The following is an 18,198-nucleotide window of genomic DNA, read 5'->3' on the forward strand; positions in this document are numbered from 1 at the left end:
ACTCTAAACTTCACCATACCAATACCCTGTGCAGGAAAAGTACTTCTTTATGACCAACCTTTTTATTGACATACTTAAAAAAATGTATATTTGCTGGCTTATAAGAAGTTCAATTTAAATATTTTGTTATTTTGGTAAGTGTTTTTTTACACTTCTGAATTATGGAGATAAATATTTGCATATTAAAGCATTACATATACACGTCCACACAATGTTAAGCTGGTAGAGACAGTTTTAACTGCTTTATGTGCTGCTGGGGAGCTTAACTTTGGAAAACAACTCCACCTGTTAGTACATAAATGTGCTTAGTTACTATTACTGCTGATTAAAGATCAGGTCTAGTTTAACCTGCACACAACTTCCTCTCCTCCACACCTCCCCCTCTTCCCTCACCCGTCCCTCCATCCTGCTTTAAATTAAATTTCAAACAACCCCCTCCCCCCTTTGCCCTCCCTCTTTCCCCCCTCCATCCCTCTATCTTATTTTCTTTATAGCTCACAGACAACTGTACTGTGTGTAATGGACATTCCTCCAAAGCCGTCAACCGTGACCGGGGCAAAACCAACTGACCTCCACACACACACACACACACACACACACACACACACACACACACACACACGGCTAGCAGTGATAAGCATGCATGCATTCCCTCACATTCACATTTATACATGAAAGCAAACTGTACATACACACTCAGCACAATGCAAAAGCTCACGTGCACACTCATACACATAATAGGGGTTTTACACAATAAGACACACACACACACACACACACACACACACACACACACACACACACACACACAGGGTCATCTCTCTCACTCTGCTGGTTGTTGTGTATAGAAGTCAGTTCCAGGTCAGTGCACAGAGCCAGGGATCTTAGTCCATACAAAAGGGTATATGTGTGTGTGTGTGTGTGTGTGTGTGTGTGTGTGGCAGTGGGGGTGTGTTCTCCCTGTATGTGTGTGTGTGTTACATTTTTTTGCATGTGCGTGCGTATCAGCGAATATACATCAGGTCCAAGGCTCCTGAAACTGCGTTCACAACCTGAAACATTAAAGCAAAACACTGGCACTGAAAAGAAAATTTGACAGCGACAGCCGGGTGCAAGCATCTGTGTGTGTGTGTGTGTGTGTGTGTGTCCCAGCTTGCTGCAAGGCATCATGGGTAAAGGCAGGTAGGACTTGGGAGGTCCAGGGACGCTGTAACAAGGGTTGTGATTGGTTATTCGTGAGAAATGGTTGAACTTGAGAGCAGCTAATGCTTTGATTTGATTTTTGATTGATTGGCATGACGGTGAGCCTGAAGATCAATGTCATGATGAAACTAACCGTGTGTGTGTGTGTTTGTGTGTTTCAGGCCTGACAGCTGCAGCCATGGCCGAGCTCCAGAAGCTTCAGAAGATGAAGATGATGATGAGCCTCCAGAACGGTAATGAGTCAGACAACGAGGATTTACACTCCAATACAGGTAAGACACAAACACACACACACACACTTACATTAGCATCCAAAGTTATTGGATACATTTCAAGTCTAGTTAGTGAACTGTTTCTGGAAAGTTTCTGTGAATACCTGTGCTAAATTGGTGGCAAATTTGAGTTTTTCTGCCCAGTTTCTTTTATTATGTGGCATAATGAACACTAGCCTGTTTATTTTGCAGATGTTAACATAATTTAGCAGCTTGTGATATAGAAAGAGCGAGCTCATTGCTTTAGAATTCTTTTGCTTTTTTTGCAATCCCATGGAGGGATTATTGTATTTTAAACCAGGCTAAACTGGCAAGCTGGAGACCCAAATGAATCAGCCTGACCACTTAACCGTTTACAGTAAAGTGACAAACATGAAGCAAAAAATTAACAACCAGTGACGGACTCGGCCGTTTGCAGACAGCTGCAAACAGAAACTGCTAAAAGCTAATTCAGCATACTTTAAAAGGTTACTGTTTGCCCAAATCTAAACAAATAATTAACTGTATCCATGGCACCATTAATGCACACCCCCACTGCTACACTCTCTGTCGCACACACACATACTCCCTTTTGTAAGGTCTAAGATCCATGACTCCGTGCACTACAGAAAAAAAGGGCTTGTGATGTAGCGCACAGCCAAGTACTGTAATTAAATCCATGCCACATTAAACTTGTAATCTCTAAATAATAAGTGCGATGAAATCAATTAATATCAACTCTTTAGCTTTTTAAAATACTAAGGCGCGCACACACACACACACACACACTTTTCCATCTATAAAGGAATAATTATTAAACCCAGCAGCTTTGAAAGCAATAAACTGTTTAGTTAATCAACAAGAAAAAAAGGAAAGAGCAAAGTAGAATGCAACGTAAGTGTAAAAATATTACGAAAGAATGTGTGAAAATGAGCCAGTCTTCAACAATGACCTGAAAAGACTTTAGTTCTTGCTATTCATTCAGCCTGCTCGCCTCACTTTTTCAAAAACTGTAGTGTAAACCGACACAGATCGGTAAATGTAAGAATGGACTGTCAGAACACAGGTGTTATGTGGAAGTCTCCAGGGACACAAGTACATGGTCATAAGAAGTGTTTAAAGACTCCAAGTGCATTGTTATGGAGCCAGTTTTAATGAAAGTTGGTCACAGATGCTGTTATTTCATATAAATTAGTTATTTTGCGTTTTTTTCTGACTATGTTCAATCACTTGAAATTCATAGGTGCTCACAAGCCAGACAAGAACTGTATAGGTACAACATAAAATATACCATGTAATGTGAAGATAAAGAGCTGAATTCATGAAATTTAAGGGTTGAAAATAAAGTAAAAAGGATTCTAATTAACGCTAACAGTGCTTGATAAAGTTATTTTCATAGGAATGAGTTTTTCTTTTAAGGAAATGTGGTAAGAAATACTCAAGTAAAAAAAACTGTTTATTTTAGTATATACAGGAAAAGGAAAGTATACTCTTTCGAAGGTTGTACAGATCAAGATGTATTAAAAATTATAAAACCTAAGTTGAAGACCAACATGACATATTACACTGTGTCAAAATCATAGAAACGAAGCCATTCTGTTGTAGATTTGCTGCTGTGCTTGGGATCACTGTCCTGTTGCAGTTTAAACCTAATTTAAACCAAACTCTAGCCATCAGACTGACCCATGAGGGCCTTACATTTGACTCCAGAGTACTTTGATATGTAGGCAGTCAACGAGTTCATGTCAACTCATTGACTGCAGAGTGCCTGGGTCCTGTGGCTGCAAAACAAGCCCAAATCATCACCTCTCTGACTACCATGCTTTACAGTTGGTGTGAAGTCTTTGTGGCAAATATGTTGCTGTGTACTGTTGTTAAAGAACTCCACTTTGGTCTCCATCGTCTAACCAACTTCTAGAAGTCTTGAAGTTTGTTCATATGAAACCAAAGCCATACTGTCATTTTGCTTTTAGAGAAAGGATAAGTTTCTCCTGGCAGCTCTTCCACACAATAGGGCTGTTCGATATAACGATATATATCGGATGATGATATAAAAACATCTATCGTTTCATTTTACGCTATCGTTTGTTTCATGGTGTCGCAAAATAAACGTTTACGGCAATATTTTTTTCATCGTTTTGATGGTCACTGTAGTGGCTATATTAATTTCTTAAAGTTCTCTCTTTCTCTTATATTTAATATAACCACACTACAGACGGACAAGCGCCTGTTTTTATACGTTGTCGTTAGCAACAACGACGGTAAAACCATCGCATGTCCGTTTGTTTATTTTCCACATAAACCTTTCACAATAAAGCTCAAGATCCTGTTGAGACTTTTCAAAATAAACTGAATCACGTGAAAGATGCAGAGTATTTACGGATGAGAAGCAAAAAAGAGCCGCCAGGTGCTAAAAAATAAACCTTAGACTCAAACGTTAGAACAGGCTTTTCCCCGCAGCACGCTGTGTAATAAATGCAAAGAAAACGGCGGCCGTTACAACCTATGTCTAAAAATGTATCGTTTCATGCATCGGTTCAAACACTCGACTCCAGGTACACGACGCCCAGCTGGAAACACTTCACGCAAGTCGAGCTGCCCGACATTCACAGAATTTACAGAAAATGTTAAATTTTTGTGATTTATTTCGTTATCGGGACGATAGATGTCTTAATATCGGGATATGAGATTTTGGTCATATCGCACAGCCCTATCACACAAGCCTACTTGTTCAGTCTTTTTCTAATTGTGTAGTCTGATATGTAGCAGTGGGATTTTCTGCAGTTTGTCTGAGGATTGCAAAGTGTGACCTTGATGGTTATTCGCTGGGACGTCCACTTGTGAGAAGATTAGCTGCTGTCGTAAATATTTTGCATAATCTTTCTCACTAAAGAATTGACAACCTTAGAATTGTTTGGAAATGTCGTTTAACCCTTCCCAGATAGTTGGACAGCAAATTTGCTTCTCTAAGATCATTACTGATATTGTTATTTATTGGCTTTGTGTTAACACATACCTGAATGCTTCTGACCAGCAATTTGCCAAAACTTCAGCTTTCATAGAAGTGCTCTATACTGACAATCAGTTAATCCAGAGTGTGAGTAGCAGCCGTGTGTTGCCAGGTTCTGTTGGGTAAGCCGTGGTAAATATGCCCAACCTTACTGTTGAGTGGTGGTATTTATTTAAAAAAGAGACAAATCAATTGCACATCTAAAACAGCATAGTTTAATGAAGAAACTTTACAGATAAAACAATGATTTTATTTAAAAATAATAATAACTATCAAGTTGTGCTTTGGTAGTGTAGTCTGTTACTCACATCTTATTTGAATTTCAGTACACCACAAATAAAATTTGGGAACAGGTTAAACCATTAAATTGTAACTCTTTGAGAATTCTGCTCTCAAATCACCATTACTTTCATTTTGAGGTCCCTGAGGATCGATTAACACCATTTAAAGTTTCTTGTCTGCCTGATAACTGCAGGGCAAAGCAAAAAAAGACAGAAGACATGAAAGGAAATAAAAGACAGACAAAAGAAAAAGAATACTTTGCACAAAAGTAATGAAACTTAACCTGAGTGCCTGAATTCCATGGAAATTTGCTCATCTCTTATGTAAGTTCTGGTCAGATTACAGCCTGACAATAGGTGAAACATTAAACAAATGTATAAATCAGTCATTTTTAAAAATGAGAATAATCAGATGTGTTTTTCTGATATCTAAGTATTATGTTTTAGTCCTTTTTCATAGGTAACTTAGGCACACACGTGTTTCCCAGCTCAATCTCTGCTGTGTTTGCTTCTCTGAATTATTAAAAAGACGGAAAACAAAAAGCAAAAGGAAAAGAAAGGAGAGAGCGTGGGGTCCTTCCTTCTGTTTCCACCCAGATTCTCCTGTTTCTATTTTTCTTTCTCTTCCTTTTCTTCAGCTGACCTGGCAAATGGGCCGATAGAGTTACTCTATTCTCTCATTTTATTCTGTCGTTTTTTATTTATTCCTTCCTGCTCGTCTCCGTGTTCTTCTCCTTCTGTTATTTCATTCAGTGATTTTTTTCTTCTTTGTTTTGTTTCGTGAGTGCGTGGAAAGCCTTCTTTTCATTGTCCGACCTTGTTTTCTTTGTAAGGGACACTCACACCGGCCTGGGAAACTGTGGCGGACAATAGCGCAGAGGAACGAAATGAAAAAGAAAATAAAGCGAGGGGAAAAATGGACGCATGAGGAAAGAAAGGGATATTTAGGGCGAGAGGAAATGGGAAGAAAAAAAGAAGAGATATTTTGCTGTTTGATGGGTGAAAGTCGATCGCTCGAGCTTGTCCAGATCATGGTGACAGTCACGTTTAAAAAAAAAAAAAAAAAAAAATTTTCCTTCAAAGAAATGAGAAAAACACAGATTGGAATGATGGAAAAATGAGAAGGACCAATTTATGTGTGAAAGGCTTTGTTTTGTCAATGAGAGAACAAGGAAGAGAAAGTTTAGAAAACAATGGCAGACATGGGAGGAGAGGAAGTGCAACAGAAAGGACAGAAGAAAGAAGACCTCGAAATAACGTGTACGTGAGGAGCTGCGCAATTTGGCTATTTGTATTAATCGCAGGTTCATTCATAAATATAACACAATTTTTTATATTTTTTTAAACCTACTGTCGACACCAGCAGGCAGAAGGATAAGAAAATAATTACAGAAATGTTTTGCACATGAGGACAAATGCATTAAAACAGAAAGTGCTGGATGGTAGGATGAACCAAGCCACTGTTATTGACCCTGACCCACATTCGTTATAAGCTCGGGATCTTGATATCTCCATGCTTGTCATTCCTGTCCAATCAAAGACATTACATGTAATATAGCAAGCAAACATAAAATATAGAAAATATCAAAATTGTGATTCCCTATACCCAACTTCGAAATCAAAAATCATCCCTTGGACAAGATACCAAAATGGCAGATAATTATTGGTGTGAGTTGTTTGAAAGACCATCAACCAGCAAGCAGAACCTAACAGTGAGTACATCAGAGGGACAAAGTTAGAGACGCAAGGCTTGGATGGTTTGAAAAGGAGGGATAGTTGATATATTGGACAAAGGATGTTGAAGAGGAAGAGCTCAAACAAGTTACATGGATGTAGCGAAGGAGGACATGCAGAGGAGGATGCTAGAAGTAGGGTGATATGGAGGAAGATGATCCGCTGTGGTGACCTCTAAAGGGAGAAACCAAAGGAAGAGGAAGACGGTTCTCGACTTTAAAATCATGTCACACATGTACAACAATTAAAGAACAAATGCTATAAGTGTACACAAATGGTGTAAACTGTCCATGGTTCGAGAGACCACCCTCTCTGATTGCTCACCTGAATCTTCTTTTTCTGCCGCCTTCTTGAGGAGAGAGGACAGCTGATATGCTGCTGCAGAGTTAAACCTTTGCATTGTCGGCCAGCAGTTATTTCTGTATCATTAACCAACATGAAACCTGACATTTAAATCATAGCACAACACTTTTTGTGCCATTCTGTGAGTCGCATCAACACATTTAAAGTCTTCTTTTTTAAATGTCATTTCACATCACGCCATTTGTTTGTCCACACTGATGCTTTGTGTGGCGGTGTGATTTGGTGTGTAGATGCAGATGTTCCGCAGTGTCACACTGGAAATAAAACACTGAAGGTGGAGGTGAGAAAGAAGATGGGGTTGATAAAACATATGAGGAGGAAAAACTTTGACTTCTTGCACGTAAATACTTCATAGCAACATGATGATTTCAGATAAAGCAACTTTGTGGCAGCAGCTTTGGTTACAGGTTTGTATAAAGTGCTTGTAACATGACACCTGTCTCAATGGCAGCTTCTAACCATTAAACAGTGAGAACATGTGAGACGCTCGGCCAAAGCATGCCAGCAAAATTACTCACGTGTCAGGTTTTTTGTGTCAAGTTAGAAAAGCAAACGAGTGTTTTTTTTCTGTATAGAAACGTGGACGAAATACTAAATATGAATGAATGAAATCAAAATTCGTTTTTGAACAAGAGCAGTGTTATTTCAGTGAGGATTGCTCAAATTAAAAGGGCCATAAACTTATGAGTGAGAGATGAACACATGGGTAATTAATATTAAAACCACAATGAGATTATATTTTCTTGGTATTCACAAAGGAAGGTAACGCCATATCTCATTATTTTTCAAATATGCCTCTAATTGCTTTATTCATGGAGAAAGAGCTACATTACCCTAACTCCTGTTGATAATTATAGAGCTGCTGTGATAGGAGACAAAATCACTAATTACATTATGTTTGCAAACGTTCACTGTAGTGAAGGAAGCAGTTTGTATTTAACGTATTTGCTGTGATAAATTAGGAATTCTGTGGAGAAAGTGTTGTTTCTGTTAAAGAGGACGTGAAGCAACACATTTCAGCAGGTTTTATACAAAATTGTGTGTTGTGAGTAATTTTTTTTTTTTTTTTGTCTGTCCCATTTGGTTCTTTAGCCGTCAGAATTGTTGTCTGAAGACCAACAAGGATACCAAATGGATTTATTCTGCCAAATGGATCATCATGGCATTGCCGTATTGGTCCATTTGATCAAACTTTGTTGTTATTATTTATTTTATTTTCAGTTGTTACAGATGGGACAGACATGACTGGGGGATAGGAAAGGGAGAAAGAAAGAGAGGAAGGAAAAGAAAAACAGAAGGGAAAAGGGACAGTGAGAAAGGGCACTTACAAAGACAAAGAGAGTTGTGAGTAATTTTGAGAAAAATTTAGAATTAAAATGACTACACGATGCTTCCTGCTGTTTGTGGTTGATAGTTATGGTTGGGTTCACCATTACATTGTTGCTGCATGACTTCACTAGATGTAATCACTGCAGTCCATTTGAAGTCATAAGTGTTTTCAAGTTACCAGTGAGGTTCCCAAGATTTTAAACTGGAATATCCTCAAGCCACACTTCCAACTCTGAAATTCAGAGTAGCCCCAACTAATGCTAGGATTTGCTCTGCAAACGGTGATCTGTGGTCACCGTGTTGCTGTGAATCCCGTCCTGTGTGGACGTCATTTTAAATGCCACAGATTTCTACACTTCATGGATTAATCTTATCATGTTACTCATTTAAAATACATTCTTAACATTAAAAATAACTTGATTAGGATTAGGAATTGAAAATACTTTTAAAAAGGTCACAGTTGGTTTAAAATGCAATGGTTCCACCGTTTTCTTGGTTGTCATGGTGACACATCCTCGCTTTGTCTGGAAACATTGTGAAAATGTACAGAAAATATTCCCTAATGAAATACATCCTTACTTGCCACAAAAATGGTGGCGCTTCGTATCCATGAACACGAACACACAGGTGGATTTTTCTTGAATATTTGAGTGGATCGGCATTTTATTAAAATTAAACAATCAAGATGCAACGGAAGTGCAGACTTTGGTTTCATTAAATATGTTACACTGTTTAATAATTACAGCTATTTTTATATGAAGCCCCTATTCAAATATTTTCAAGATAAAAAGCATTTCTGCAGCTATTAATGCCTCAGTCACTCAGGCCTAGAGACTGGATGGTGACCCACTGTCATCCAAACATTGCTAGAGAAAAATGAATATTCCCTTACTGGTTGACCAGTGGTTGCTGGCAGTCATTAGGAGAAATCAGTCCTAAAGAGGGTGCTGCTTTAATTTCTAGCCAGCGTGGTAACCGGTAGTTCTCATGGGACTTGTCTGCAAAGAGTCACCAACCTCTTGCCAAGCAATGCCAGATGGCGACCCCCTGGCATCCAAATGTTGCTAGAAAAAAATGAACATTCCCTGACTGGCTGATGGTTTCTTGCAGTCCCTAGGAGCAATCGGTTGCAAAGAGGGTGTTGCTTTAGTTACCAGCAGACTGGTGTGCTCACCTGTGGTTTGCATGTGAGATGCCTGTGAACTTGTCTCTAAACAGTCACCAACCGCTTGCCAAGTAGTGGAGAAACTGTGAAAACTGTAAAAGCTAAACATCTGATAGATGCTCAATCATCGAGGTCAGGGAAGACCAGAAAGTTGATTCTGTTCTTCCAAATGTTGTGTTTTCAGTGGCAGAAACATTTTGACTTCTTCAGTCTCAGTTGACGGCTGGTTTCCCCAGCCTTAATGTATAAACAGTATATTTGCATAATGACCGAAACTACTAGCACTGACTGTGGAAGTTTAACCTTTTAAAGCACAACTTTTCCTTTGAAGGTGAGCAGTGCCTGCAGACCAGCACAGTGTCTGGGCCTGTGTGACTGATGCCTAAATAAGCTGTAGGAGAAGAGAAGTTTTGTAGCAAACTTAATTTGACACCATAATTAGTGGCATATAAACCTAAAGCAGGTTCCATCCATGCTTTCTTCTGCTTACCCTTATTAGGGTTGTGGGTGGGCTGGAGCCTATCCCAGCTACCATAGGTTTATGTTTTAAAAAGTGAATAGGTGGAGCGATGACTTTGACCAAAACATATTTCTTCCTGTTCATGCTGGTTGTCCTTTTGTTGTTTAGTGTCAGAGGAAATGATAGAGGACACGCGGTCCTTATTCTGTGTGTCAACTATATCTGAAGCTAATGAGGGTTTAGGAATCTGAATTCATCTATCCAAGTGGATATCCTCTGGAGTGGAGTGGACAGAGGGCAAGTAACAAAAACAGCTAATTCTTTTTCCTAAAAAGACCATAAGGTCAGAAGATAAAGTCCCACAACCCTCTTATTATCTTTAAATAACTTGCTTTGGGTTTAGTCCCCACTCCCTCACACTAAAAGCCTGTTAAGATGGGATTTCATCATATCCTAATGTTATGAACAAGAGGAATGATTACTGACCCCAAACTAAAGGAAACAAGAGCCACAACTTGCAGCAGCTAAACTGAAATCCAGGTGTCAGAACTGCAAGCTGTAGCCTCAGAGAAAAGGTGTAAGTTTCTAAGAAAGTTGGACAGAAAAAGGAGGAAGAGACACACAGAAGACTCACAGAAATGCGAAGAAGCCCAAAAAAAGTGAAAGACAGAGAAACATGGAGGAGAGGCAAAGAGAAAAAAAAGGCTGGGAGGTAGAGGACAAGGCCAAGGAAAAAATGAGAAGAGAGAGAGGGAGAACATCTGCCCATCTGTTTATACTTCTTTTCTTCCCCGGTGTAAATGGCAGAGGGGATGAGGCCCAGCTGTCATCCACACACACACACTCTCACACAGACACACACTCACAGAGCGCAGGGAATTCAGTAGGCAATAATAGAGAGAGACGGTTGCTAATTCAAACTAATGGAGGGAGATGAAGATGGATGAGAGAGGGAACAGGGGAGCAGAGAGAGAGAAGTGCAGAGTGAGAGAGGCAGCATTATACAGAGAGAGAGAGGGTGGAGATGGGAATGAAGGTGTGAAGTGAGAAAGTGATTAAATTCATTTTGCAACCAAACAACGGAAAAAAGTTTTGGTGATCATCATTTTATCAGGCTGCAAAAGCTGACACAATAATAATGCTTCAGTCAGTCATTTACACGCGTGTGATTGTTTACAAGCTAAATGTATTTCATTTATCATCTTTAATTATAAGAAACAGGATTTTGGACACTTTCTTTATTTCCTTTTAATTTCACAGACAACCAAATGTTTCCTGCTGTTTGAAGAAGCTTTGAAAATGTACCAGGATTTCTAGATCAATTCTATCGATCGATATATCCATCAGTAGTGGTCTAAGTTGCTCCACAGAGACCTCTGGCTTTCTGAGAAAACATATAAAATTTAATTTGGCTTTTTTTTTTTTTTACCTGATTTATGTGCACTTTGCTCTTTTCACATTTCCACTGTGAGAGTCTCTTTTACATTTTGACATCATCTATAGTCACGCTAATCTCTCTCCTCTACTGTGCGTTTTTACCATGTGCTTAACTCCTGTGCTCCCCGCATACAGAGCAGAGCTACATTATGCTGCAGTCACACCAGGTAAAATCTGAAGGTTTGAGGCTGTGGCACATGCAAAAATATTACGACCGTGTGCAATTAACTTGCAGTCTTGTTGCCTTTAAAATGGTTACTTCGAAGACAGGGACCAGATCTGCAACCACTTGCAACCAATGAGCTAAGGTTTGCGATTAAAATTGGGTCAAGTAGGAAAATAGTTTGTGTTTGTGATTAACTGTGAAAAATCTTTGCAAATTATCTATCTGTTGCATTTACACTTGCTTTGAAACAGAAATTCAGAAACTCATCAACAAATAGTGACGTAGTTGCTGGGGGATGGTAGTTTCACTGCAAAATTATACAGGTGCTCTGCATTCTTGCTTTTATATAAGAATATAACCAGAATGCAACCAGTCAGCGTCAAGCTGAGTCAAGTCCTGTGTTGTAAAGAGACGTGTCAGAGACGAGTTGCAGTCATCAGCGCAGACTCACTCAGTTTCATTGCAACTTGTTGGCAATCTGTCTTAAGAGTGATTACAGTCAGAGTTGGACCCCCAGTCACTTCCGATCTAAAGTGGTTGACCAGTTGGTCACTGCAACTACTTGCAATCAGTCAACAAAAGCAAAACAAATCACTGGGCAACCAAACATTTTTCCTGGTTGCTGTCATATTTTTACTCTAGTGAGCCATTAAGTGAAGAGTACCTCTAGCTGGTTGAGCTGGTGATCCATATATTTAAAGAGTACTTGCTGCACAGGCTTTGGTTCAAGTCACATGCTTTCATATAACCACTGTGCTGATACTAAATATAGCTTTGAAAATATCTTCATGTAGTCCTGAATTGGTGAATACGGAACAAGGCTAGTCTTTTAACGGCCAGCAGGGGGCAACACTGTGAGTTTCAAAAACACATCCAGTCTTGTAGTTTCAGATAAAACAACCATACTACCTATTTAATTTATGGCCTTGATTAAAGATGCCTCGAGAGTTTAGGATCTCAGTAGCTAATTTTAAGTCTAACTAAACAGGAAGTGATGTCCAGTTTGTACATTATTGTCCACCTTAGAGTAAAACAGGATGATAAAGCAGGGTATGCTTTACAATAGGCACGTTCTTGAGATCTACAGCCTACTTGCTGGTTTCACATCAGTAAGATAGCAACAACAAAAATGCTCAACTCAAGATTTCTAATGCCTTGCTAGCCAATGGGTGTCTTGATAGTAGCTCCATCTTTTATTTACAGTCTATGCTGACCACAGTTTTGTAAAGGTGTCCCATTTAGGTGTCAGTTTATCTGTTTAAAGGTTTAAAGTCTGTGGTTACAATTTGGGGGGCTCTAACATAGTGGTACCCTGTCCATTTACCTGTCTGATGCTGTAAGACTGTAACAGAAAGTAACTTTTAGCCACAGTACTGGATACTAGAGTCTTTCGTTCCCCAGAAATGTACCCAGAGATTGTTTAAAAACGAGAAAAAAAAGACACACAAACATGCATTTATTTGTTATTCCTTTTGGAATAAAAATATCTCCATCTCTACCCAGGAGGAAGTGAGTGTTCCTGGGATAAGGAGCGTCTGACCAGCCCCCCTGCTGGTGCCCACAGCGGAGGGCCGGGAGGAGGAGGAGGAGGTGGTGGTGGAGGAGCACCACCAGTGGGAGGAGGAGGAGGAGGAGTAGCTGGTACTGGTGGTGCAGCGGGAGGTGCCGGGAGGGGGCCCGCCTTAGGAGCTGTCAATCAGCAACAGCAACTCCAGCAGCAACAGCTACTGGCCAACAGTGAGTGCACACATCCACACCACAAGAGACGAACCACATGGAAAAAAAGGACAACACGCACACACACACACACACTGAAGGTCTGTGAGTTTGTGTGTGTATGTGTGTTTAAAGGGTGGCAATATTTGTTAATGTACGCCATTTAATCTGTTCCCATCTCCTGTATTAACACTCTGCTGGGATTAATCAGCACACACTCTACTAAATGACTCAATTCATCAACACCACACACACACACACACACACACACACATAAACAGAGACACACTCATACTCGCTCCTTTTCTAACTGCAGTAGTAATATATTTACACACAAACAAACACACACACACACACAAAAAGAACAGCAGCGGCAACAAACACTCACATTGATTATTCTATCACTTCAATCGTCACGACAACAGCAATCAGTGTTATTGTTTCATTGGAATGAAAGCAGCCGCTGCACATTTGTGTGTGTGTGTGTGTGTGTGTGTGTGTGTGTGTGTGTGTGTGGGGGGGACAGCTGAGGCGTCTGCTCAAGTGTGTACATCTAGCTGGGAGCTAGTCTTGGAAAATAAGTGGCCTATCTGAGGGTCAAGGGGGGTCACTGAGGTTGGAGGTCAGAGGTCAAGGTTGGACTTCTAAGAGGTTTTGGAGAGGGGGTTTAAAGGATGAATCGAAGCTAATGGATAGTCCTAACAAACACGGTGAAATGTGTGGTTGCCGGTGTGCATCTGTGCATGAGGTAAAGAGAGGAAGACGAGGTGGAGGGAAAGAGGGCAAACTGAGAGGTGGATAAGAGGAGGATAAAATGGAGAGCTGGGCAAATAAACGTAAAAGTGTAGCTACAGATAAAGCACAAAACCTGGAGACAGGACATGCACCAGTACAAGACGTATTCAAAGAGAGCAGGCAGAGAATAAAACAGAAAAAACCTAAAAAACTGACCTTCAATTTTTTTCCTTCTTTCACCTCATCATCCTTCAAACCTATGACCTCCATGTTTTATTGGTCTTCCTGTCTTTCTTTCTCTCTGTCCTCCTCTGCTTGGTTAACTTTTGTTAGCAAGACATTCGACACTGAAATGACACCTCTCCTTCTCCCTCTATCCTCAAGGTTAAGTTCAACCTGAGTTCACAGACACAATCTCAGACTGTGTTACTGTCTCGTTTCCACCATCAAGCTTCAAGTAACCGAATGTTAAAAAAAAAAGAGAGAGAAAGAGAAAAAGATCTCGTATGTAATATTTTACTTGCCTTAAAAAAAATTGATGTCATATTTCTGCTGTTACACTAGTGGATGCTCATCTTAAGTTAAGCTGCTTTAAAGCAATGATGTGCAAGTTTTTTCTGGGAGGTCGCACTTGTGTTGTGCCTCAACACCTTTATAGTTTTCTTAATTTTCCCATTTGTTTTTATTTTTATTTTATTTTCACTTTTTGTTTTTAATCCTGTTTAATTTTAGTTCGTTGCCAGGGTGGATTTCCTTGTTTCAGCTTGCTTTTTATTGCTTGAAAATGTATAGTCTTGCTTTAGTTTTTATTAGTTTCACTGTTAGTTTTTGTATTTTTAAATTATTATTGTGTGACGGACAAATGTCGGAGGAACACTCAAATTAAAAAAAGACTCTACCCTCAAGAAACGTGAAATTAATTTTAAGTGAATATACAACTGAAATATATAAAACCAAAGGCTTATTTATCTATTTTAGTTATTAACCATTCAGGGAAATGTGTAAAAATGCATATACATTTTTTTTAAGTCTGGTTTTTACCTTTTTCAAAAGGTTTTTTCACAACTAGTTTCAAGTTTTTAGTTTAGTTTTGGTTAACTATAATAATCTACTGGTCCATAGCCAACAACTCTTACCAATCATTATTTGCAAAAAAATTCTCAGTTTAATTTAACTGAATTCAATGTCAGCACAATAGCATCAGCAAGAACTTTTCTCTGAAAATTAAATAAATGATATAGATTCATCTTGGTTTCACTTCCTGTCTTTCACCTAGTTATTATCCACGTCCCACCAGTGGGGTCCACCGCACAGTTTGAGACCCCCTGCCTTAATGTCAGGTTGCCTCAGAGTGAGGAGAGTTTATCCTCTCTTTTTGTCTCTCAGGGTTGGATCTGCCTTTCATGATGATGCCCCACCCTCTGCTGCCCATGGGGCTGCCGCCTGCGTCTGTTGCCATGGCAATGTCACAGATGAACCACCTAAGCACCATTGCCAACATGGCCGCTGCAGCCCAGCAGATACACACTCACGTACACCGTGCACCTGTCATCAAGGTAACACGACACAAAACTGCAGAGGATCCAGTTAGGATCCATGAGGAACTCCTGTGTGAAAAATCTTTTACATCTATACATATATCTATTATTCGAGAGTTTGTCTGCCATTACAGTGCTCTCTAGTCTTATGTGGCTACTGCATTCTGTGGCCAGATGATTACCATATACCCTGTTTTTCTAAATATTTAGGCTTCGCAATAACACCGTTGACCCATATATAAAGATTTATAGCCTTTTATAGAAGCAGATTGCATCGTGGGAAGATGTTGGAATAGATGTTAGCGTTTCTAAAGATGCGTAGTGATGTATTGTTTCATAATAATAAATACATCTTTTAAGTGAAAATAAATACTTGTAATAAATAAATACATCTTTCTAGCAAAATATTCAAAGGGAATTTGGATTTGGTAAGTTTTGCTGTGTTGCTGCCAATTTAATATCTTTAAGTTTTGGATTTTTTTCATACAAAATTAAACATTTGTGACAAAATATGAATTAGTTGTATGTAAAAAATACATATGCATTAATTTAATCATGTCACGTAAACGTGTATTCTGTTTGTTTTTTGTTTGCTGCGTTTCATATCGCAGCGGACCATCCAAAGCCAGTCTTACTCAACTGTCTTATTATCAATGAAAAATTTAGTAAAGTTTATCTTTATGACATGTTCAGAATGATTAGAGAGAGAGAGCTTTAATCACTGGCAGCCAGTTATAAACCAGTGTAACCATCATGCTTGAATCCCTCCACTTACTTTCATTCATTGCCTCTCCGTCTGCAGGAGAGAGTGTGCGACAGCCCCTCGCTCTCCCCGTCTGTTGACGAAACCAACACTCCTCTGCAGTCGCAGCCCAGCAGCTCAGCCTCCAGCTCGCCTGAAAGACTGGGTACACACACACACAGACTCAATCATACACACACAGCAAAGAGGCAGATTAAATGCAAAAATCTGAGAAACCATGTTTGCATGGACTCACATTTCCGCCTATTGAATCAGAGGATTTGCTGCTTTCTTTGTCACATCAATGTAAACTGTGTACTTTGAGCTTTTTTTTAAAAAGAGATTTGCTGACTGGTAATCATTAAAGTAAGTTTTTAAACATAAAAATAAATCTTTAATGGTTTTAAGTGTCTTAAATATGTCTATTTTGGTTATGCTGTCTTTAATTCTTGAACACAAGCAAAAGATCAGTTTTTAGTAATTTTCTTACATTTTTTAAAACAGCAGCATGTACAGCAAAGATCTTACACAACAGACAACACACAAGTGGGCAGATGTGCATGTATGCAAACACATGTGTCCACACTGTAATGCCCACACATAACCAGAGCGTGCTTTCTTTCAACAGGACTGGTGTCAGCTGATGCAGATGTTGCGCTGACCAACTCTACTCCACCCATCAAGAAAATAACAAAGGACAAAGGTTGGACCACACACTCACACACACACTTAGATATAAGTGAGGATATTCCATTACTCGCCTTAATCTAAGCCCTCGCCCGGTTTCTTCTGACATCTGATAAATTTCCTCACTTAGCAGGGCTTTCCTCATCTACTGTATTTACACACACACATGCAGAGACAAACACACACTGAGAAACAGAAGCGTCAGGATGTTCTGCCCCTCCTATTGATCACCTGTCTCCGAACCATCAATCAGAGGAGCAAGGGAGGGAGAGATGGATAAAAGATGGATAGATGGATGTGGGGTGGGGGTGAGCGAGGAAAGCTAAGTGAAGGAAGCGTGGCTAAAAGGGGTCAGGAGGTCACGCACTAAAAGCAAGCAGGGCCTCTCCTTCCTCCTTCACACTCTTTCTTCTCCACCCCCCGTCTGCTGTATTTTCCATTCTTATAACACATTATTCTGTTGTCATCTAATTCCTCCTTCTCCATCCTCACCCCCCACCACCACCACCATCTTTCACGCTCCTGAAGCTCCACTGCAGACATCAGCAGGAGTGCTACTTCCTTTAAAATCAATAAGGGCTAAAGAAAAATAGATAACTCGGTCCTGAAGATTGTCTTCTTAATCCGATATCTGTGGTGGAGTCAGGCCGCGTGACCCCCCGCGCCAGCCCTCCTTCATAAATGTGATGGTGTGTTTCCTTTTATAGTAGGCTCTGTGAACCAATCAGAACTGAGGCTTTTTAGCCTGTGTTGATGGTGGCTAGTGAAAGCATGAGAATTACTTTAAGAGCTTTAAGGTTCACAAACACAATTTGTTTCACATAATTCAGTTGTTGCTTTTTATCTATCAGAGAAACTATCTAACACATAAACACTCCGCCATGTGTGCATGACTATGAAAGTCTTCCCAGATGGAGATCCTAATAAAGTTAGAAAAGTGTTGATTACAGGTGGCAGATTTCTCATAACTTTTAAAATTATTCATTTAAGAACTGCTTTTTACCCCTCAGCCATTAAAGGTTGATGTTGTCGACACCTGCCTTTGTGAATACAATAATTGACTGGTTTTTATATAGGGCTTCTCTACCCGAGTTCTCAAAGCACTTTGTCCAACTTGCCTTATTCACCCATATAAGCACTTTTCCCCCCTGTGCTTAAGTGTTTTCTATCTAACGTTCACACTCCAGAGACCAACTTGACTTAATATTTTCTCCAAAGATGTTTAGACTGACTGAGCCAGGGATAGAACCACCAAACTTCCAATTAGTAGATGACCTGCTCTACCTCCTGACCCCAGTACCACTTATACCATAGATGCATCTACTAAAAATCTCAGATAAGTTTGAATCTTGGGTCAGAGATCACATTTTTTGAAAATCTT

At 39.6% G+C, this 18,198-nt stretch overlaps 1 protein-coding gene across 1 annotated transcript in view; it reads left to right on the top strand.

The window, feature by feature from the left end:
* LOC100706586 (dachshund homolog 2) overlaps positions 1 to 18,198 on the top strand; it is a 113,491-nt gene that overhangs the window by 76,600 nt on the left and 18,693 nt on the right. The window contains exons 3-7 of the mRNA XM_005459544.4: positions 1,365 to 1,475; positions 12,903 to 13,136; positions 15,237 to 15,406; positions 16,191 to 16,296; positions 16,759 to 16,833. Coding sequence (XP_005459601.1) covers positions 1,365 to 1,475; positions 12,903 to 13,136; positions 15,237 to 15,406; positions 16,191 to 16,296; positions 16,759 to 16,833 — 696 coding nt within the window. The remainder of the gene's footprint in view (positions 1 to 1,364; positions 1,476 to 12,902; positions 13,137 to 15,236; positions 15,407 to 16,190; positions 16,297 to 16,758; positions 16,834 to 18,198) is intronic.

The sequence above is a fragment of the Oreochromis niloticus genome, linkage group LG3, assembly GCF_001858045.2.
Source record: "Oreochromis niloticus isolate F11D_XX linkage group LG3, O_niloticus_UMD_NMBU, whole genome shotgun sequence".
Taxonomy (NCBI): Eukaryota; Metazoa; Chordata; class Actinopteri; order Cichliformes; family Cichlidae; genus Oreochromis; species Oreochromis niloticus.